Raw genomic sequence first — 24,924 nt, forward strand, 5'->3', positions numbered from 1 at the left:
AGTAAAAAATTAATTGATCGATCAAGTTGTTTTAGGGTTCTTGAAGAACAAAACAAGTTGAATTACCTTGTTCAAGTTCAACTCAGGATAATTTCATGAAAAGGGAAAATAGTTAGCCAAAGTGTATCTTCAAAATTACTGATATACGGCATGAATTTTTGATCTAATGATCGATCAACTATCCAACTTCATAACCCTAGATACATCCCCCTGAAACTCGTTCAATTCTGTCCTTGGAGAATAAATAAGGATATTATACTCCAATTTGTTTCCAAGACGAAGACATAATGCGGTAATCCATCAAATGGTTCGCAATGCAAGAGAAAGGAGGAAACTTTTCCTGCAGCTGGTGAAAGTTGTTCATCGAATTAGGGTCCTGAACATTCTGACAGTTTTGACGCAAAAGTACCTATTTCTTTTCGTTGTTTTAGATCATATTATATAACATTCATGAAATATTTCGCTCGAAATACATGTTATGTAGACATTCAGCTGATTATCTTATAAATATCATTCGTATTTCATATTTTTATGGTGAGGGAAACATACGAGCGTTTTTGTTTCAAAAATGAGCAAATGATATGCATTTTGGCATCTTCAAATGATACCCAATATTTGAATTAATTGGGGCAGCTCATTCTGAATATATGTAGAAGAAATCTAATACGTCCAGTTTCATAATCAAATTTGAAGTCACTTTGAGTTTAAAGCTTCCTTTTTAGTGTCAGTTTCAGTAGGGTTAAAGGAACCTTTGAAATAAAAGCGACTTTAGGTTTGATTATGAAACTGGCCGTTATAATTAGAGACATTTCAAGGGTTACAACAACTTGTTGGAGATCTTCTCGTATATACAGGATGTCCGCGCATGGGGCAGCGGTCGATTAGGTACTCTAATTCTATTAACTTTAAAACTTTACAAAAAAACGGTTTGAAATAGAACTTTCCTCTCTTTAAGTAGAGAATTTCGTAAAATTATTTAGAACAAAGAAAAGAAACACAAAGTGTTTCGTTTCTTCGGCACAACTATCAACTTCGTTATTTTAAATGGAACACCCTATATATTTTTACATTTCTGAATTCCTTGTTAAATTTGAATATAAGTTTGATGACACATCTATGTCTGAATTCTCATAGGGTTTCGAGAAATTTTACTTTTTATTATAATTTTGACAGTTTGAGGTACTTACATAAAGGACTATAGCTCCGTCCCTATTCTATGTAATTGATTCAAATTTGTAGTGTGCCTAGTCAATGAATGATATATTGAAAATTATTTTTATAAATAACCATATTATATACAGGCTCCACGAAAACGTAGATCCATTATCAAAACAGAAATTCATCAAAATCTTCATTTTTTTTTAAATGTTTTTTTCAGTTCATTATTTGAAGATTTTTATTCGCTTTTAGTTGTTTCAAATGATACAAAAAAATATATGGGTTGCCATTTTAAAAAAATGAAGATTTTGATGTATTTCTGTTTTGATAATGGATCTACGTTTTCGTGGACCCTGTATATAATATGGTTATTTACAAACAAAATTTTTGGTGTATCATTTATTGACTAGACACACTCCAAATCTGAATCGATTACATAAAATATGGACGGAACTATAGTCCTTTATGTGAGTACCTCAAACTGTCAAAATATTAATAAAAAGACAAATTTCTCGAAAACCGTTGAGAATACAGACATAGTTGTGTTATCAAACTTATATTCAAATTTAACAAGGAATTCAAAAATGTAAAAATATATAGGGTGTTTTATTAAAAATAACGAACATTTTGTATAGTTCTAAATAATTTTATTAGATGCTCTTTTTAGAAAGAGGAAAGTTTTATTTCAAACTCTTTTTTGTTAAGTTGATAGAATAAGAGTAATCGACCGCTGCCCCCTGGCGCACCCTCTATAATGAACTAACCAAAATTTGAAAAATCTCCTTGTTGAGCCGTTCATGGAATATGATACTTTGAAAACATAATATATCAAAAATATTCTTCCTGCTCGTGCTTCCCCTTCACCTCTTCGTTACATGTTTATATGCCCTATGGCCTACCCTTTTGTTTATTTCCTCTTTTCCCCCTCTACCTTCGGGCGCCCCTCAGAAAGCGTGAAAATAATCCTGCTCGCATCTCTAGGAAGACATTTAAACCGTCTCTGATTAAAAATGTTCGCTCCACTTACCTTGCATTCTACTTGGAGTGGCTCATCTTTGGCCGCCCCCAGAACTTTCCTTCCTGTTCCGTCCCCACATATAGGCTCGAATTTCACCTTCAGATGAAAGGGAGTGCTTTTAGTAGTGCCCTCTTTGTTCGTTGCCTCGCAACAGTATCTGCCCGAGCTGCTCCTGCTCACGCCCTGGAGATAAATAAAGAGAATTACCTGGCGTATCGAGAAATGCCTGGCTAACAGGACATGTGGGCTTGATGGGTCGACTAGAACTCAACAGGATTTGGGGGATCCTTTGAATGTGTTTATGTGGTGTGTCACATTGAGAAGTAAACAGGTATTTTGGTAGAAAAATTTTTTTTTGGGGAATCGCTCGGGGAGCTCATCTGCTCATCATGTTATTCTAACTTGATGAACAAAAACGGGAACCCTCGAAGTTTCAACATATAATGAGATTGTGCCGATTTATGTACAGGGTGTCCGAGTTAAAGAGTCGCTTTACCTTATTGTGGAAACTAAAGGAGCTAGAAGAAAAAGTTGAATACAAAACTTGTCTGTAATCGATTGAAATTTTATATTTTATAGCCCACCTTAATACAGGGTGCTCTGTTTTTCCCTGTTTATATCAACTTTCTCATCTTAAGTGGAACACCCTGTATATTATTGAATTTTCGAATTCCTTGTCAAATTTCAACGTAACTTTGATATGTGACAACTATAGTCCTATAGCACCGATTCTGAGATATTCGACATTTTCCTAAAATTTTGACAGCTGTAGGACTACGGATTTGCCATCAAGAGCGGCAGAACTATGATGAAGCTGAATCATCTCCTTTACATGGACGATTTGAAAATCCTTGCATCTACTGAAAAACAAATGCAACAGATGCAAAATAATAGACGCTGCGGAAATCGAAGCATTGAAAGAAGGAGATACTTATGAGTATCTAGGGATCAAACAGGCTAGACGGATCAATCAAATCCAGATAAAAAAAGAATTGACGGAGGAGTTCACTCGAAGATTAAGAAGGATAATGAAAACTGGCCTCAACAGCAGGAATCTGACCAAAAAAATCGAGACCTATGCGTGCTCAGTACTGAACTACTTATTCGGTATCATCTCTTGGACTACTATCGATTGAGCAGCCTTACAGAGAAAAATACGAACAATGCTGGCCAAACATCATGAACCTCATCCTAAAAGCTCAATAGAACGGAGAGAGCTGCCACGACACCTTGGGAGTAGACGAATTGTTGATTCGTCCAAACGTATGTCTCAGGAAATTGAATTTCCTGAACAAGGCTGCTTCATCAGAACTTCTTGAGTAATTTGATGCTGATAGTTCTACTCCGTTAAAGCTGCAGCTGGACCACTTGTTAACCATCAAACACTGTGCAGAAAGCAAAATACGGAAATTGATTGGCAAACCTTTGCATGGAAGGCACCATGATTCTTTTTCATCCTCTACTTTCGGTGCCCCACCGGGTTGAACTGAGGCCTAGTGACCCATTGTTCATCTGCTTGTAGTTGGAGAGGACTCATACCAAAATAACTCATATCAAACCCTGAGATACGCTGACAAAAACGCCACAAGTCGACAGAGAGGAGAGGAGTTCCCCTCACCATAGGAATTGTGGGTGTTGTGTTTTCTAGGTCCTTAATTTTATCATCTCAACTCTTATCTTATCATCTAACTCTCCAAAGTTGCTGCAGATGAACAGAATATAACCATGATTACGTCGACATATCTGCGTCGAACTACAGGTTGACTTCCGGAAGGCTGTTTCCCAAGACAGAGGGCTCCATCCTTGCCATCCAGTAGTAGTGTGAATAATAATATTTCGATACGTTTCAGCCTTTGACAGAAATGAGAAAAATGAGAAAAACCAACCAATAAAATCCGTCAAAATTATTTATTCAAAAAATTCTTGTCCGCACAATCTGCTTCTTGTTTAAAATTGTCCATACAGTCTCACATGAAGTAAAGATGGGATAAAATATGGTAGCAATATTACTTAACAACAATCTCATGAACACTTCCAACGGTACATTAATATTTTCGAATGACCCCAGATAGCCTCGACTATATAGAAGTCCATGCTTCAGTCCCGTTTTTGAAGTTCAATGGAATACCATTGGATTTGAAGAACTTCTACAACTTGAATATTTCATACGAGGACATATTGAAAAATTCTTAGCCTACTATAGAACCAAACAAAATTTCAATGTCAAAATATTTTATTACTCAACATATTCCTCCTTAATTGGATACATTTATTACAGCGAACCCGCAACGTCTCTAGACCTTTAAAAAAAAATGTTTCTTCTTGCTCTGACCTCCTCAGCTCTTATTACCTCTTCATGGGAGAAAATTTACGACCTTTTAAACCCTTTTTCAGTTGAGGACAGAGATGATAGTCGGATGGAGCCATATTTGGTGAATAAGGGGGGTGTTCTAGTAACTAAATTAATTGTGTGTAGGGGCGTTGTCCTGCAAAAACAGAACACCTTTGGATAGCTTTCCGCGTCTTTTCTCTTTAATTTTTTTCCGTAGAGTGGTCAGTAAGGTCGAATAGTAATCTGCAGTTATTGTTCTACCCTTATCCGAAAAATCATGATTACTCCATGACAATCCCAAAAAACTGAAGCAAGAACTTTTCCAGCAGATTTTTTGAGACGAAACTTCTTAGTTAGAACCAGAGTGTCGCCATTTATCGATTGTTGTTTTGTTTCTGGATCGTAGAAATGTACCCAAGTCTCATCCATAGTAACAATTCGGTTTGAGAAGTACTTTTTTGACCTCAAACTTCACACTGACACTTCCAATGAGTTTATGTTCGTTGCTATGGTAACGCAATATTTTTTTTTATGCATGGAACTGGTCTAGATATCAATACATCCTCGTACAAGCAATTTTATTATTATTATTATTAATAAACAAAAAGAGTAGGGGTTTTCACCCATAAACTCAAAATTACTAAGTGAAAAAAAAACACTCGAATGCAATGGGCACAAAGAAATGAAAGAAAAAACAAAACTCGAGAAATAAGCACCTATTCACAGTAACATGAAAAAAGTCAATTCTGGTCGCGAATAAGCCGGTCGAGTCGGTTTTTGAACGTGTTAACCGAATCAGCATCAACAACAGTGTGTTGTGGGAATTGATTTATTTTCATGAGTTCTACCTTTTGTCTCTGTATACTCGTATGTTATACTAGAGTGATCTGGCGATTGTGATAAGATTAACAACTAGGGGAGACAATAAAAGGGCTGAATATCATCATGTTGGCATCCCATTTCGGCCTTAAATCTGCCCACAGAGCGTGTATCTTTAAGGTTTCAAATCGAAAATCTTCTGTCCATTCCGATAGTGAGGAACGTTGGTAAAAACAAACCGAAGAGATGATGGAAACAACCCACATGATATTTTCAAAGATAGTACACACATAAACAACTAGTTCTCTTCTTTTTATTTCCCAGTAAAATAAGAATGCAATGAAATATAATAGGTTCTCTCGGATAATGCCTTTATGATCCCTATTTATTGCACAGCATTGTTCTAAACCCTCCTTATGCAACATTTAGTGCTATTGTAGGTAAAGAAGAACCGACCGAAAAGTCTCGAGAATCAGCCCCATAGTACGCGTTCGTCTCCAGACAAACATCCGGAGGTCTATCCCCAGTTATAGCGAAGATTTCCCCAGGGCACGCTTCAATTTGCTAAAAGGACTAATTGAAAATCGTATCAACTTTTTCGTTCACGGATCGGAATTGTCTTTCTGGGGATTGGCTAGTGGACGAGAGTTACAAGTTGCTTTTATATAATTGAGTCAGGATGGCAGATTTTTCTTCCAAAGATCATGGGAGCAACCGCGGATTATTTCTGGAGCAATTACCCTAATTGAAGAAGTTTCCATGAGCCGCGGTTATGGCGAAAATAAAGCTCGCTTCTTTTCGAATTCGGCCCTCTTGAATGAATAATTCAAGTTGAAAATTCAGTTATAATGAACATTTCCGTATTCTTCGCGATTTAATTGTCTTGATAATAATTGAAATTTATGAATTTTCTGGAATGGATCAACTTTCGTTATGATCCGTTGGAGTAACAAACATATAGCCTCGTTTTAGGTGTCGTATAAAAGGATTCTACCTACTTTTCAAAATCATTTCACAAAAAATTTTCAATGAAGTAGTAGCTTTATGACTTTGTCTTATGAAAAATACTTTTGAGAAGTGGATGAGATATGGATCCTTAAATTTATGATTTTCAAAAGAAAAATGGAAATGCCATAATTGATTATGAACTTATTGTCGTTTAAATTTGAAAGATCTTGAATATTGAATATATGAATCAGGATTTGTCTCACAATATTTATGGGAAGGTAAGTGTTATCTGTCCTCAATTATTGCCCTATGTGTTTGATTGTAGATATTAATTTTTTTAGCCTTAACTTGAAAATGAGACCATTTCAATGGTCTCGAAACTAGTTTCTAGGGCCCGTTTTCACAGTTCAAACTCGAGCCGAGGTCAAAATTGTATGGAATTGTCAAAGTTGAGCTAGGTTCATATTTAAACTTGAACTGAAATCAAATTAAGATTGTAGGATATAGAGGACTAATTTTTGCTCCAAATTCATGATACAAGATCCACATTTATCAGTTTTTCAATTGATTGATTCAACAGAATCTACGAGGATACAAGCATTTCATTAATAGGAATCAATCAAATTCCTGCGAGTACTGAAAATTCCGAAAATAGATACTAAGCATCAAAGATCATGGAGCAGAAAGATAGGAAACGAAGCGACTAAAGTGATGTGAGCGCCATCTGTGTTTTAAAGGTGTTTTGAAGGCCCTAGACTGGTAGTCTATTCGGGGGACGTTTGTGGAACATATGAGATTTTGTGAGATTTCAGATGGCTATTTTGATCAAAGAGATTTTGAATGTTTTGATTATCGTACCACCTTTTATTTATCCAGCTCGTTCTAGTTGCTGACTATTGAAATTTTTGTCTAATTTCTAGGTGAAAACCTCAAAATATCGTTCGAAAATTATTGTATGGTGAAGAACTGTGGATCAAATAAAAAGAAAAATGGGAATGTAAGTATTAAAACTGGTAACATGTGACTCGGTCATTCATTGATTTTTATTTTCAGTGTTAGGAAGTGGATAAAATATTCAGGGCAAAATAGCCTGCAAACACTACTGACTACACCATGCGATCGACATTTTACTGCAAGTCAATTGAGAACTCTTCATCCATGTAATGTGTTGGTATACAAAGGAAACATCCTTTGAATGAAGGGCCTCTTTAGGGTAAATTATGACTTATACGTCCATTCAAAGATTCTCAATTGCTACTCCTTCAATATATTCAGAAATGCAAAGGTTTATTGATTTCGTTTTGGGCATCAAGTGATTGTCAAATTGTTGTTTGGTAAGTCTAAGTTTTAGGAAACATGCTGTGAGTGTTTGGTTCATTCATTAATCAATTTCTATATTGTGTCATAAAGGGACCATATCATGAAGAAATTTTCGTAAATGTTTATAAATTGCAAATAAAAATATAGCACTTCCGACAAAGTATTTCATTGATATCAATTGATTCCAAACAATGTTCAGAAGAAAACTAATGTATTAGTCACCATACTTTTGTTTTGTTCCTCAGCATGTTTGTTGTCTGGTCTCAACAAAGTCGATATTGAAATTGAATACAAGCAATAAAATTCAAATTTCGCGCCCTTCAATTATGAAACAGAAAAGTGTTATCAAACAGTTTTTCTGTATTGACAGTACGTTTTCAGCGCCATCTCATTGTCAATTGTGTTTTCACTGGCCAAATTGTAGTCGGTTTTTAGTACTAGAGATATGAGGGCGTTTCCTATCTTTCTACTCTATAATCTTTGCCTAAGCATCTTTTCTGCATGGATTCCTTGGTGCCCATTTTGTTGACAAAGTTTTGACACGTGGAGAAGCTGGGGCCTGTGAGCATTGAGAGCTATTCGAAATTGCTCCCAAGCACGTAAGATTTTCTTGGTCGAGAGAACTGGATGAGGTAATTCTAGATGTGAAATAACCTGATTTTTTTACTGTGTTTATTGAAATTTATGTACCTACGGCAGACATTGATTCACCATTCTGCAAGTGCTGAGACTACTTTCTGAAAGAATCAAAAAAACTAGTTGCATTGTAGATGGTGATCTACCACTTATGAGTCTTTGACGAACAGTTCTAGTGGCGAAGTACCCTGAGAGTAGACGTGTCTTTAGCTAACATTGAAGAGATTGGCCACTTCCACTATTGTTCAGCCAGCCAGAAGCCAATGGCTCTGTAGGTATCTCGAACGAAAAAAAATTGACTTAGCACAATGAAAAACGATTTTAACATGCATGGAGATGTAGAGAATTTTAGAATGAAGGTTGACGTTTACTCCGTACAGCCTATGTAAAATTTTTAGCCAGTGCGTGGTCTGTGAAGTTGCAATTTAGCAAGGGTTAAGTAGAGAATATTATCATATTACGTTGTTTTCAACTGGCTACGCTTGGTATAGAAAAACTAAGTGATGGCATAATGGAATATGAGAGAATGCCAGAATATATTGTTGCGCAAGATTAAATATAATTATTGAATAATGTCTTCTGTTCTGCTTGGAATATTGGTTTCAAACCATCATCAGAGCGTTCTTATATTTTGTGGAAATTACTCAAAATTATTTTGGTGATGATGTTTTCTCAACCCATCAAGTATCTTTGATATTTTCCAACTCATAATTCAGCTTTCTGTTTGGAAACAAGGCAATAATTGATTCTGAGACATACGCGACGTTTGAGTGTTCGTCTCATAGCAAGGGCAAGCAAGCCCCAATCTAGAAGATCCGTACACAAACGCGCCCCATCACGTAAATTTGTACACGAATCCTTATTATCCCCAGCTCGCACAAACATATTCTCTGCAAATTCCACAACGTAACGATGTAACGTGATTTGTAAAATCGAATCATACATTTATTGACAGACTGCCACAAATCAATTCCGGAATTAGGACTTGATTGGTTGCGCCGTGAGTACACTCCATAGGTGATTCGAAAAATTGGATTATTACCACGTACATTGTAATAACAATGCCGCGTCGATCCACAAAGCAATGTCTTGATTTACCTAAACTTGTTATGAGTGTATGAGGAGAGCTGCTAGATATGCATGCAATCTCACACGATAGTCATAGAGTGTGTCAATTTGATAAGGTACCACCCTTAATATCTCGGCACCCATGAAAAATCAGGTGAAGCACAGAGTTAGTTTTTTGTGGTTGGTTTCAATCAATTTGTATCAACCCTGTGAGCGATCAACCCTGTGAGCGTGATGCCAGTAACCCATAAATCGTTAAATGAAAAGGGGGTTGTGTGACACCTTGTTTTAAGGGTAATTTGATTGCATTTTTTAACAACTATACACTTGACTTTTTTCATAAATTTTTTTTTTAAATATGGTCCATTATTTTGTAGACAAATAAATTATTTTCCATTTCGGCCCCTACGTTTTGGAAAACTTCAAATTTGATGACATTCTTCTATATTTTGGGGCTGTGTTTTCTTTACAACTGACTTTGAATGATCCCAAAGGAAAAAATCTAAGGGTGTCAAGTCTGGGGAGCATGGTCAACATATTTCTCTTGGAAATGATCTGTGAACCATTGCCTCTCTAAATTTAAAATCACATTTCCATTCTCATCAAGTTGATTTTCTAAACTTACATTACTTCTTCAAGCAGATTTGAGAAAGAAGAAAGAATCATCAATTCATCAATGAATATCATCTCTAAGGGAAATGGAATGAATGGATTGAAAGAAGAGGGTCAGTTGAATGACCACAACGCACCTCAGACTTGATACCTACAGATTCTTTGAAGCTCCTGACTATTCAAATGATTTTTTACGAATACTGTCTCGTTTAATATTTAATCATAAGATAACTCAGTCTTGTTTATATGAATAAATGTAATTTTTCTAATTGTCCAATTTAAAAAATTCATAAAAAAGAATTGTAGATGTGACAACCTTCAAGTTCTTCCGAAAAGGCAAAAAAAATTTTGAAATACGAAATACAAAGTGATGTTTTCACCCTGAATATTTTAAATGAGGATTAATGAGTCCTTCCCTGGAACATTGAAATAATTGATATCTCTCTGACTCGATCTCAGTATTTGTCAATACCCTCCTAAGTTTCAATGAATTCCGTCGATAAGTTTGGCTTTGATGATGGTCTCAGTTTTCCCATATTTTTCGAAAATTACCCTGTAGCTTTCTGGCGAAAGCCAGAAATTAAATTTTTATAGTCAATCCGTACTTTGATCGTACTTTATCTCTGATAAGAGTATGTACAGTTAATCCCGGCACACCCTGTATAACCAAGTCAATTGGTGATACAATACCACCACTTTGTGGAAATTATTCATATGAGAGAATGCTTTCTGGTTTTTGCAGAAAGGTTAAGATATCCTAATGAAAAATTCCTACACAAACAGATAATAATTCACATATATATTTTTACTATTTAATAGTAATCGTTTAGTTTGCTAATAATGAATAAGTTTCTTTCACAGAATTAATGACAGACTGTTCTAGCAAAGGTACCAGCTCCTTCGGCAATTTGGCCTGCACCTCCGCCAGTCTTGGCGATATTTTTCTTCATTCGATGATTTTGCAGTGGCGGCCGGTCTGTGAGGGCTATAGGGCCCCCCATACAAAAAATCACAAGAAATCATTCCTTTTATGTTATTTACCTTCTACGAAGGCGTAGAAGGGCCACATAATATTTTAAAAATATTTTTCCTTAAATTCCGACTTCGGAATCTAACAAAATTCCGAGTTCAAAATCGGAATTTAACTAAATTCCGAGTTCAAAGTCGGAATTTACTAAATTCCGAGTTCAAAGTCGGAATTTACTAAATTCCGACTTCAAACTCGGAATTTTATTCAGTTCCGAACTTCTACGGGGTGTTCTACGACGACGTAGTTTTGTTCCTGAATTACAGTTTGCTTTTCTACAAATATTCAAATTCTTATAATACAAGGTGTTCCCACATTTATGATGAATGAATAATTATGTATACAGGGTGTACATTATTATTTGAGTTTTCTTCTATGAGAGGTCATAACAATGATATGACCTTTCACAGACATGATATGACATGAATATTTTTTTAGACATAACTGTTTTTTAGGTATAGTTCGGATATTCTATGAAAAAATTCCCTTCCCATATGTACTCGTGAGGCTATCTCAATGGACACGAAATCAGTACACCCCGAGGTACACCCGGTGTGCTTAGATGTTTCTTACATGAAGAGGTCATTACAACGGTGAGAAAACCTCAAATAGGCAGCTCTATGACGAATTGGTTCATTTCCAAATATGCTGAGATATTCATGAGAGGATTCAGATTTCACAAAATAAACACGTTGTTCTTTAATAAATATTGAACTTGATGTATTTTATTGGAGATAATTATCATTAGGTCCATGTTTTTGAATAATTATGAAATTATAGTCTTAGACAGGTAGAGGTAAGGTTCCGACTTCAAAGTCGGAATTTTACTAAATTCCGACTTTGAACTCGGAATTTAGTTAAATTCCGACTTTGAACTCGGAATTTAGTTAAATTCCGACTTTGAACTCGGAATTTAGTTAAATTCCGACTTTGAACTCGGAATTTAACTAAATTCCGACTTTGAAGTCGGAATTTAAGGAAAAATATTTTTAAAATATTATGTGGCCCTTCTACGCCTTCGTAACCTTCCCATACGATTTTAAATGAAAATATTACATTCCACGGTTATTTATATAATTTATTAATGTAAAACTTTCATGCGACTCCTGCAGTTTTGTTTATTTCAATCATAATCTAGCAGTTCGTCCCTGCATGGGCGATGAATCGTATAGCCCCGAATTCTTGCATTCGGGCAGACATTCGGCTCCAGCCGCAACTCTTCGTGTCGGTCAGATACGAAGTTTTAACGAGTAAAAGGGCTACGATAAAAGTCGCTCCTATCCGCTTTCCGCTTTAGTCTAGCCGCTAGGGCATATAAAACCTAGCGTGTGTTCGTATTTGTTTACGTTTTGAAATAATGGCGCACAATAGTGTTCAAAATATTTTAAAAACTGATTTCGCTGGCGGAAAGAAGCCGTATTAAACTACTGGGTAGACCGACTCCCGATTTAAATTTAACCCAGGCAGATAAAACTCGAAAAACTTCTTACACAAAACGATTCTCAAGACAAGTGTATAACGTGTATAACAAGTGTATAACGTATGGGCAAGGGCAGGATTTAGAGATTTGAAGCAACTTCATGAAAAAATTAAGAAGCATGAGCTATCTGCCAAGCATGTAAATTGTTCGACAGAATTAGCTTTTCTGGTAACGACTAATATCACTGCTCAATTAGATTCAGCTCACCGGAATAATATTATTAAGCACAACGAGCAAGTAGATAAGAACAGGTATGTTTTAAAAAGAATTATAAATTGCATCAAATTTTGCGGAAAACTGGTTTTAAAATTTCATATTTTTATTATTATTCTAAAAGTAGCCCCCTAGTGAACTAGATCACGAGCAGCCACTGTGATTTTGACTGTTGATTTTTGGATGTGTGAAGGTGTTTACAATCAGGACCGAGTTGAATTATTTATTGTTGTGGTACAGGGAGCAAATTCATGCGACAAAATTCAGGAGATGAATGTTCGCATGACATTAAGATGGGTCTTTCCTATTACAAAATTTCCTCAGCCCACCCCATTCCGTGATATCACCCCTAAAAGGTGGTGAATAAAATTTAGTTTTCATTTTTTTTTCTTTATTTTGATATGAAATAAAGTTGCTAATTTCACCTCCGTTTAATGTAACAGGAATATTGAAAAATACCCGTGGTTAGTGCTTTGCGAGTGTACAAAAATTACAGAATTTTAAGTTTCTAGCTCTGCTGGAATTAAAGAAAAAAGTTTGAAACTGAATTTTATTCACCACATTTTAGGGCTGATATCTCAGAAAGGGCTGGGTTGAGGAAATTTTGTTATAGAAAAGACACACCTTAATTTCATACGGGCAGTCACCTCCTGAATTTTGTCGCATGAATTTGTGAACTCCTTGTATATGAGGGCAGAAATCGAAGTATTACCACAGTATCATTTTCGGCTTCAGCCTCATATCTTTCCCAAGACTTTCGAGAGTTATTTCCACATGAATTTGCTATCCGGCATAAGTGCTATTCCAGCCAGGGCATCATTTCTGGAATTTATTTCGTTAAAGAAGTTTTTAACAGTGCTCCCAGACTCTCTTCAGGATCATTCAAATTTTCACTGATTGAGTGAGGCATAACTAATATGAGTCGAAGCTGACGCCCAGAGAGTGAACGAAATTTTCATTACCGAACAGAAATTCAATATCGGTAATTCGACTGTTGGCCCTAAATCATAAATATCTAAAGGGATCTGATTGCGAGACCCCAAAACTGAACCGGTTTCATTCCATAACTGGAATAGATGGAAGAAACAACATAAAACCAACCGACGGAAAATCAGCGCAATTTTCACGGGATTATAATTTTATTTGCCCAGAAGTAATGTAATTTTGTCGGGCAAAAACAGCTCCTGGACTTGGCGGAGTAAAACACGGCCTGTCATGGAACTAATGAAATTAAATATGATTTACATTCTACCCACCTGAAGCACTAATGTTTGGTTGCTGACTATAATGCCTGAGGTTGCGTTGCTCAGTATTCGTTCTCCATCACGTAACCACCATACCCTATGAACCTGTAAACAAGACATAAATCAACACTGGTAGTGCTCCACCGCGAAATTCAACGGGGTTCGTAAATGAAGGTGACGATACTTCGTGATTCCTGATTGTGTAACCGGTTAATGAACCGCAATACTGGCAGTGCCATATTTCTCAATACATATTGAAATATTAGAAATGCTGCAACTTTCATACCAATATTTCAGAAGTCACTAAGGACACTAATTTCCACCATTCTGAAACTAAATTGTGAAAAAAGTCTGAAAATTATTTAAATTCTCACTTTTTCATTTTTGGAATTGAAAAACTGTCCGACGATCGCTTTTCATCTTTCATTAGGGACAAAGAAGTAGTTGTACGAAAGAAGAGAAAAAAATGGCTTTATACAGGGTGTTCTACAAGCTCTATGACAAACTTTGACAGATGGTAGCTGTGATTATTCTGAACATTTTTTTTCCTATGAACTTATATCCGATTCGTTTTTGTTTAGAAGATACAAGCATTTTTATGTTCAAATCATAATAATAAATGGAAATTTTGATACTATAAAAATTCTTCAAAATGTCCAGGCGGACGCTATGGCCATTGTATTGGTCCTCCTTGACCTATCCATTTATTCAGCAAACTGACTACTTGTCTCCCTCTATGTAGTAGTGCACCATAGTGCTAATACCACATATTTCAAACAATGTTGAGTCATCAATGAAGTCAAAAAGGTTACGCTCCAAAAATTTTTTATACAAATCTGCATTCAAACGATCATTTATAACATGTACTGGCATCAAATATAGTTTTTAAAAATCCCACCGCAAACGTTTACACTAAAACGTTGCTGAAATCTTCTTTGTCTAATAGTATATGGATTCTGCAGTGCCCATAAATGTTCATTATGATTATTGTTGATACCATCTTTAGTGAAACAAGTGTCAAATGAGTAATTAATAAACCGATATTTTCTGCCATCCTATATTTAATAAAAACATGAAAAAAAGACTAGACCAGTTCCGTGCATAAAAAAATATTGCGTTACCATAACAACGAACAATTACTCATTAGAAGTGTTAGTGTGAAATTTGAGGTCAAAAAAAAGAACCAGAGTTACGAAATGAATTAAAAGAAAGAAGAGGTCCACCGAAATTGTGAAAATCGAAAAATTTGAGTATCGAGCCATCATCAAGTACCTGTATTTAAAAGGGTTAAGAGGTGAGCAAATTTACGAAGATATGCTTGATACCCTTGATGATCGATGTACTTCGTATGCGACCGTGAAAAATTGGACTGCAAGCTTCAAAAGGGGTAAATTTTCCATTGAAGATGATGAACGATTGTGAAGGCCAGTTTCTGTGTCAGTCCCCGAAAATATCGATGCAGTTGATGACATGGTTTTATCAGACCGTCGAATTGGGCTAAAACGGATATCTGAAGCACTGAATATTTCATACGAACGCGTTCATCATATATTTTACGTCAATTTGGATATGAGAAAAATTGTTGCAAAATGGATCCCCAATTGTTTGAATGTTGACCAAAAGCGTGCAAGTGTAGAAGCATCGCGTTCGATCTGTGCTCGATTTGTAAACGATGTAGAATTCTTAAACGGAATTGTTACTATGGATGAGACTTGGGTACATTTCTACGATCCAGAACCAAAGCAACAATCGATGGAATGGCGACACTCTGGTTCTCCAAGACCTAAGAAGTTTCGTGTCCAGAAATCTGCTGGAAAAGTTCTTCCTTCAGTTTTTTCGGAATGCCATGGAGTAATAATTATTGATTTTTTGGATAGGGGTAGAACAATAATTGAAGATTACTGGTCGACATTACTGTCCACTCTACGGAAAAAAATTAAAGAGAGAAGACGCGGAAAGTTATCCAAAGGTGTTTTGTTTTTGCAGGACAACGCCCCTGCACTCAAATCCCATGTTGCCAAGCAAAAAATTCGTGATTTAGGGTTTGAATTACTAGAATACCCCCTTTATTCACCAGATTTGGCTCCATCCGACTATTATCTCTTTCCTCAACTGAAAAAAAGTTTGAAAAGTCGTAAATGTTCTTTCAACGAGGAGGTAATAAAAGCTGTGGAGGTCTGGTTTGCAGAGCCAGAAGGAACTTTTTTTTTGAAAAGTCTACAGACGTTGCTGTATTAAATTTATCCAATTAAGAGGAGAATATGTTGAGTTATAAAATATTTTGACATTGAAATTTTGTTGGGTACTATAGTAGGCTAATTTTTCAATATATTCTCATATAGGTTCCTGTCGGTGGACACTGTTCTGATTATCACAGAATTGATCCTCGACAAGCGCACAAAACTTTTTCTAATTCATATCAACGACAACGACCTCATGTACGTAACCAATAACTCCATTCACTCCTTAGCATAGGACAGTACTTCTGACTAGTGATTCCAGCAGTTTGTTTGACAAACAAGGTCTGTCCTGACCTGAATATCATCAAAAGACAAAATATGGCATCGGCTCTTAGCAGAGACTTCAACGATATGACCAACTAAGGTCCCAGATACAGCGGGAGTTTCGAAACCGTTGAACAATTTATACCACAAAACTCACTCAAATCCGCCGCCAGTATAAATGAATGGGCAGACACTAGAGCATCGACAGCTCGCGACTTGCTGGGGTCGGTATTTCACTGGACCCAGATACGATCCGACTCAGAGAAAGGGTATTCATCTGATAAATGACCCGAATATTATTACCAAGCGTTTGGTTCCTCTGTCGCATCGGTGCGCTGTGGCTGATTGTTCACTTCTATGGAACCGATGTTCTTTGGAGCTAATCTCTATTATGTCATGGCCTGAGAAACATGTCAGAAAAACAGCTGCACCCTACATAGGGGTAAGCAAGAGATCAAAATTTGAGCTAAGTTTGAGGTTTCTCCTCTTTTCACTCTAGGCATGATAAATGAATTAAAGCAGCTCTTCACAAGGTATTCTGAGACGATCACAAGCTTATTAGAGCTAGAAAAAACAAATATCCTGTAGTGACTATTTTGAGAGAACATACGATAACACGAAAATCACTTTGATTCTATGGATATGGTTGAAAAAGTGATCGTTTCTTATCCTGACCTAAGCAAATATATTCCTAGAAATTCTTTTTACCAAATCAATTAACACTAACAACGGGTTTCATAAAACTTTGATTGTCCGATCAACAATCTGACAGTAGCAATTGAGAATAATTGAATGGAATGGACGTATAAACATCACAATTTGGCGCGACAATGATATTCTGAATGATCATGACTGAACCATCGATTGAAAACGATTTGACGTCTATTCGTCAATCAAGCGTTGATTCCCCGATCAAGCTTTATGAAACCCTGGGTTTATCTACCGAATATCTACCCAAATCTGGAACCCTCACTACCACAAGTACATTGACAGAATTGAACGAGTTGAAAAAAAATCTTCGAAAGTTTGAATTATAGATTTGATACAACCAGCTTACCTAGAGATCATAAAAGTTTCTCAATTGAACACAAATTTTTCGGCCTAGAGGGGAGGATGGAGCTGCTTGATGCTATGTTCTTGTCCAAGATATCAAATAATTTTTTCAGTTATCCGTTAGTATGCTCACTTAAGATAAATGTTCCACAGTAACTGGCCAGTAATATGCCATATGATCATTAATTAATGATCTTGACCTTTTCAATCTTAGTTTAGGAGCTTTCAGGAGTAAGCTTTCGACATATCTGTTCAGAGATTACATGACTTAATTCCGAATAACATAAATGTTTGTTCTTTTTATTTTCGTCTCATATGAAGTGTACTTTTTTCTCATTTTTCTGTTGGTGTTTTGCTCGATGCTTTATATATTATTCAAACGATTTTCACATAAAGTGTGGAATTATTTTATGAATTGTAATCATTGTGAACCTCTGTTATTGGATTTTGTAGAAATGAATAAATAAATAAATAAACAAATTAATAAACACTGGTTTTTTTGTTTTCATGTCACTTAGTATATTTTGTGTTTTGTTGACCGATTCATCACGATGATTTCTGGAGCAGAAATATGTGACATTTTACTAACAATGAAGTAAAGAGGAGGAAAAAATTTCCAGAATACTTCAGGACAGAAAATGGCGAATAATGAAAGCTCGCACAATTTAATTTCATAGCTCCATATGCTGATATGGATTACGTACTGCGGAGGGAACAAATTGAGATGGGTTTTCCTGTAAAGAATAATAAATATCCTACGAATGGCTCTCCTCACGGACCGGGATAAATCAGAATGAAGAGCGGTGTAATATTTCAATTTAAAACTACATACGAGACAATGTGGTCCATAATTCATGTTGCGCGTCCAATATTGCCACTCTACCTGGACACGAGGACACGACAATTTTCAATCTGTGTGGTATATGATATTTCTAATATGTGGTAGAAATATGAGATATATTTTGTCGTTTTTCTCGTCACGATCCAACCTCCGGCTGCAATAAAAAGCAAACGTAGAATTTTCAGGTTCGGGCTGAGCTAGGGTGGTGTTGATGGTTTTTATTTTTAGATTACCTTAAGGAACTTTCATACTGTCAGTTAAGTTTGAATTTAGTGTAGGAACATCAAGCGGGTGTTATTAACGTCCAATATAACAGTCAGTAATCGTTAACTTCCATCACATAGAAAATAAAAAACTTTCTTTTGCAATATTCGACCTCTTTTGTTTAATGGGTAGCAATCCAATTGAAGTCAAAAGGGAACGAAACTTATTTGAAATACCAGAACGAAAGAAGCAATCAATAAATATATTATACAGGGTGATTCATAACAATTGGGACATTGGCTAAGGGCAGATTGTTTGAACATAGAGATACGACCAAATATACCTTTTAAAATATTGCTGTGGAAAAAGATAGAGAGCGTTAAAGTTGAATTTTGAATTAAGGTCTATTGTGCCCCCTAACAGAGTTGTTCTCATGGCGCCCTTCACAGCTCACCTTCCAGTTCTAGAGATCTGATGAAATCCAATATCTGGGACGGCTTCAATAAAGATAATTCCCCACTCCTACAAGTTTCCTGTCCAAAGAACCCTTTCCTTTGGTTTTAATGGCAAAGCATTCCGTAACCAGGTGAATAGGAGTTTCTTCTTCCTCCCCACACAATCTACACTCGTCAGTGTCCGACAAACCCATTCTCCACAGATGATTCTTTAGGCGACAATGTTCTGTGAGAAAGCCAGTGAGTAGATGTAGTTTGTTCTTACTGAGATCCATATATTTTTTGGATCTAGCAGTTTCAAAGTCCCGAAGAAACTTTTTGGAGTTATCCATCCTTGGGAGATTCCGCCAAAGTTTTTCCCTTTCGGCTTTCTCCTTCTTCATAAACTCCTTCTTGTAGGAGCATTTTCCTATACCACAGAAGGGTTCTGGGCCAGTGAGTGAGTGGCGTTTGTGCGGTCTCTCTGGCAAGTGTATTGGCCTTCTCGTTTCCTACAATTCCCGAATGACCGGGAATCCAGATTGAAAGACCTTATTTTTCTTGCCTACCTCATTGAGTTTGTTCCGGCACTCCCAAATCAGCTTTGAATCAATGACATAGGAGCTCAGTGCTTTTACGGCAGCTTGACGATCTGTTTGAATAGCTATATCACCTTCTGATAGTTTCTTTCTAGATTAACGTCTGGACATCTTTCGATTGCTCAATAGATCATAAAAAAAATTGAATATCTGATTAACCGAACGCACCCTTAGAATCAATTTAGCGTGCTGACAAATATTTTATTCCAATGGTGTTTTCTTGAAGGTGAGCATTTTCTCTACAGAAGTCATAACTAAAGCCCGTTTGTAACAGTCAAGAATTCTGTGGAGAATTCTCTACCAAATTTTGGGGAGAAAACGGCAGAGATTATTTTGTATGCAACTGAACTATGAATTGTACCAAAAGTACGTATGTAACTGCAGAGAAGTCACGGCGCATGAATTCTCGAGTACATTCTCTAAAGAATTCTCGGCTGTTGGGTTGCAAACGGACTTAGAGCCCGTTTACTTGTGAATTCATGCGCAGTGAATTCTCTGCAGTTACATACGTACTTTTGGTACAATTCACTGTTCAGTTGCATCTTTGAGGGGGTTAGTACTCAAGGGTTGCATTCAAAATTATCTCTGCCGTTTTCTTGCCGAAATCTTGTAGAGCATTCTCCACAGAATTCTCGACTGTTACAAACAGGCTTAATCAGATTAAATAATGTCTTAAAAAACGATTATCTGAACATTCAAGGAAGGAGACTTCTAATCTCTAGAAGTCGAGTGCCATTCAGTGAAATTTATATTATGGGTCTGACTACTGCAGTCAACAATCGTAGCTCATTTAATTATAGTTCAGTGAATGGTGGTAATCGTTTGGCAAACTTTTTCTTTTTCTTAGATAGGGATATGGAGCACCGAGCCACTGCTGTAGGATAGTGTATATGTAATTCATATACAGCAATAACTTTATTTCTTATAGGAGCCTGAGACATCAGTAAACGATAGACTGAAAACACTTAAGATTTACAAGGCTCAAGAATATTAGATTCTTCAATAATTTTCTGGAAGTATTGCTTCAGTTTGGTGCTACTGTAATAGATAGAGCAATCATGATATTCATGATTCATTATTTGAATAAGGGTACCAAATTAGCTATAAATTACTATTCAACTCTACGAGAAATTATAATGGAGATAAGACGCGAAAAGTTGCTCGAAGGTGTTTTGTTTTTGCAGCACAATGCCCCTACAAACAAATCGCATGTTGGCATGCAAACAATTCATGATTTAGCCTTCTAATTACCTTCTCAAATGGAAAAAGTTCGAAGGGTAGTATATTAACCTAGGAAGTGGAAATTCATCACCGAATTTATGCTGAAAGCTGGGTGTAAATGAATTGTTGCGAAAAAATGTGAGGGGTTATTCAAAAGCGTCTTTCATATAAAAATTAATTTTAACACCCCCTGCTTGAATAAAGGGCCCTAAAGAAGGAATCTGAAGAGCAGTTTCGAAATATTTTCCTTAGAAACCAAAAAACCGACAGAAATGAAGTTGAGCTAGAAGAAAATGGCCCCTGTAGGCCTATAATGTCAGCAATTATTCTTTTACTAGTTGAATTTATAAGTTTGGAGATTCCAGCTTATATGACCCACGCCAAGTACCTATTGATTTTTTTTTTCAGAAACCGTTACTTTTGTCAAGAGAGTACACGGAACGACAATTCTTCGGAAGTTTGGTTTCTAGTTTGATATTCTCGTGATCTATACATGTTTCATTATAATGGTGGATCTGCGCAGGCTTAGGCCGGTTTCAGAAGTACACACCAACGTTGCGCGCAGAGCTCTAACAACGTAGATGATAATTAATTGGTGGGCTCTTTGGAAACATCGATGCTACCGGTAGCAGAATTGAGAACTGCAGCTTTTTTCCGAATAACTCAAAAACCGTTTTTTCGAATTCCACCAAAATCAATAGGCCTTTTAACACACCCCATAAGAGTTGGTACTTCTGCCGAAATTGAGCTAGATAGCTTGAAAATTGAACTGTACCGTTTTCACAACAAAGCGTTACGCACATACAAATCAGAGGCAAATCTAAGATTTTCATTTAATACAGCTAGACTTATGATGCAAGTATGATGAACATATATCAAGATGATACTCATGAAAAAAGCAAAACTATCCTGTATTACATCTTGAAAAAAAATTATATGATTTAAAATTCGTTATATGAAGTAAAGAAAAATCAATTTCTAATATCAATTTGCCTGCAACTTTCGAATTCCACAATTCATGTAGGTAAAGTAGGGTGAGATGGCCAGGCGGGAGAGATGACCAATGGCCTAAAACTCAATGAAGCGACGTTCGGTGGCGCTGCTTATCCTATTGGACAATTAACGGCAACAAACGTACATCGTCAGTTTGTTTTCATTCACTTCGAGGAGATATTAGAGCGCAAAAAAATCGAAAACAATACGGCGCCTTCATAAAATTTTATAGGTGTTTCAAATAATATTCAACTACGAATTTTTAGTTGCTATTTTACTGCTGTTTTCATCAGACCAGGTGAGTGCAATATTCTTTAAGTAATTCTAACCTCTGAAAACAATTGAAAACGAGTGTTGGGTTTTGTTCATCTCGTTGGCCATCTATCCCTAGCATTTGGGAGAGATGGCCAAATATATTTCTTTGTGTCTTTTCCTGAAATATGAAATAATTTTTCAGATTGCTGTAAAAAATGCCGACAGAGTATAGAAGAAAACTCTCAAATCGAGGTAAATATACTGAAGATAATTTGAAGCTTGCCATTGAAGCTGTCAGAAATGGTTCTTCTGTGAACGGCGCCTCAAAAATGTATGGTATTCCTAGAAAAACCCTTGAGAGGAAAATAAAAAATAACATTTCCACGACTGGAAGACTGGGTCCTGATAGTATGTTAGCAGAAGCGAATGAAATAAAATTGGTACAACATATTAAAAAGGCACAAAAATACGGATTTCCTATGACGTCACAAGATGTTCGTAAGCTCGCCTATAATTTCGCTGAAGGTCTGCTGATAAACCACAAGTTCAGTAAAGAAAAAGAAATTGCAGGTTCCGACTGGCTCAGGTCCTTCATGAGGAGACATCCTGACTTGTCCACTCGCAAAGCTGAGGGTTTATCTCTAGGACGAGGTGTGGGAATGAACCGTGTGGATGTGAGAAGTTATTTTGAACTTTTGCATGAAGTATTGAAACAAAATGATCTTTTCGATAAACCTGGGTGCCTCTTCAATGTTGATGAAACAGGCCTTCAATTGAATAATCGTCCAGGCCACGTTTTAGCTGAAAAAGGAGCCAGAAATGTGGTTACAGTGACGTCAGGGGAGAAAGGTGAAACAATCTCGTGCATAGCTTGTTGTAATGCAGAAGGTTTCTTTCTACCTCCAGTTTGCATATTCAAAGGCAAGAATTCGAAAAAAGAATGGACTGATTCAATGCCTCCTGGTTCACATATTGTGATGTCTCAAAAATCAGCCTATGTTACCGCTAATATTTTTTTGAATTGGTTCAAAAATCACTTTTTACCACGAAAGGGCGAAGGGAAAGCGTTATTGATTCTTGACGGGCACTCTTCTCATTGTTCTTGTGTTGAACTTCTGGAAACCGCCGAAGCAAACGATGTCATTCTGTTGTGCCTACCGCCTCATAGCACGCATTATTTGCAACCACTTGATAGGGCTTTTTTCAAATCTCTTAAGACCTTTTATTATCAAGCTTGCAAAGAAGGGATGCAGAACCACCCCGGAAGAAAACTAGGACGCCCACAATTTGGTGAACTCCTAACGAAAAGTTGGGGAAAATCGGCCTCTGCAGGAAATGCAATGTCAGGTTTCAGGGCCACTGGTATATTTCCCTGGAATCCTGATGCTATACCCGATTATGCCTACACAGTTTCTGATCAAATGGTAGACTGCGAAAACAGAGAAGGCCAGGTACAAACACAAGCAACAGGAGAAAGCAGACTTCCGATCAATTTGATGGAAGATGCAATACCATCCTGTAGCCATGATAATATAGAACCTCGAAGTTCAACTCCAGCCGAAGGAATATCCATTCCAGATTTGACGCCCGGAAAACTTTTAACTCGCATCAATCCTACACCAGCACTAGTAGCTTCTGCAAGAAAACGAGCAAAAACAGTTGCTACCGTATTAACTTCTCCTGAGCACATTGCGAGCGTGAAAGATAGGTCAACGAAAAAAAAAGTGAAGGAACTGAAAGAAATCCGGCAGAAGAAATTCAGGAAGAAAAACATTCTTCAAAAGAGACAACGCGCCCTCTCGACAAGTTCTGATGAGGAGAACATAAAGGTTCCATATGAAGAAGAAAGTGATGCTCTTTCTGAAGTTGATGAAACTGAATGTGTAGGATGTGGAGAAAGCTACAACAAAACCCGAAAACAAGAAGATTGGTTGAAATGTATAATATGCCAGAAATGGTTCCATGAAAACTGCTCTTCCTTTTTGAATACTTGTCAGAATTGTGGTAAAACTGCATTCAGAAAAAAATGAAATCTGTTTCATAGATTGTATCTTGTTTTTTCATTACAGAAAAATATTTTTTCATTAAGATTTTTCATGTTGAATTCATCTATATTTTTTGGCCATCTCTCCCTGACTTCATTGGTCAACTGACCCTACCCCTGTGGGGATAGATGGCCATATGCAAGCTATTCTTGTAAAGATTATTTAGAAAAAAATATAAGTTTATTGACTGTATTTACTTATTAACCTGTTTCTTTGATAGTTAAGCAATAATAAAAAAATATTTCATGAAGTCAATATGTCACTATAACCTTACAGGCACCCAATATGCAAAACGATGGCCAACTAACCCCACTCTCCCCGAGAAAAAATTGTTTTAAAAACAATTATTTAAAAATTCCTTGCAGTCACTAGTTTCGTTTCAGCAGATCTTTTTATAAACAACTTTTCGAATGTCGAATATGAAAAATAGTGGACATTTAATCAAAAGGGATCAAGATCCCAAGTATAATAATAGACTGCAATTATTAATATACCAACATTTAAATCATACTATGTAATTCTTTTTCAATATCTAATACAGAATAGTTTTGCTGTTTTAATACGTATCATATCTTTCTCTGATGAAAATAATCCAAAATTATAATCAAACTTGCTCAACGTAGAAAAAATTGACGAAAAATTAAGTGAGGTGGGAATTTGTTTGAAAAACACAAGAACTCAAATATCTCGGAAACTGTTGATTTTTGGTTATCCATAATAATGGCTCAAAAAATAGCAAATGTGTGATACTAACACCTCCTCCAAGGTTCATGTCTAATTTGGAAACAACCTGTATAGTCATTTTAAGTTTCCATAATGAGCTGTGTCATCCCTGAAATAACGAAATAACCTTCAGAATAACTAGCTAAATATTCACACTACACATCTGTGGATCTTTTG

At 36.3% G+C, this 24,924-nt stretch overlaps 2 protein-coding genes across 5 annotated transcripts in view; one reads left to right on the forward strand and one right to left on the reverse strand.

Annotated features, from left to right (window-relative positions):
- Window positions 1-24,924, reverse strand: part of LOC123308564 (nephrin-like) — a 508,306-nt gene that overhangs the window by 109,215 nt on the left and 374,167 nt on the right. For all 4 annotated transcript variants that reach the window (XM_044891287.1, XM_044891288.1, XM_044891285.1 and 1 more), the window contains exons 6-7: window positions 13,888-13,980; window positions 2,186-2,359 (exon numbers count right to left, since the gene is read on the reverse strand). In XM_044891287.1, the coding sequence (XP_044747222.1) occupies window positions 2,186-2,359; window positions 13,888-13,980 (267 nt within the window). The remainder of the gene's footprint in view (window positions 1-2,185; window positions 2,360-13,887; window positions 13,981-24,924) is intronic.
- On the forward strand, window positions 21,930-24,274 carry LOC123308565 (tigger transposable element-derived protein 6-like). Its single transcript, XM_044891289.1, has 2 exons — window positions 21,930-22,022; window positions 22,182-24,274. The coding sequence occupies exon 2, from the start codon at window positions 22,195-22,197 to the stop codon at window positions 24,007-24,009; it is 1,815 nt and encodes a 604-aa protein (XP_044747224.1). The 5' UTR covers window positions 21,930-22,022; window positions 22,182-22,194; the 3' UTR covers window positions 24,010-24,274.

Source organism: Coccinella septempunctata, chromosome 2 (genome assembly GCF_907165205.1).
Source record: "Coccinella septempunctata chromosome 2, icCocSept1.1, whole genome shotgun sequence".
Taxonomy (NCBI): Eukaryota; Metazoa; Arthropoda; class Insecta; order Coleoptera; family Coccinellidae; genus Coccinella; species Coccinella septempunctata.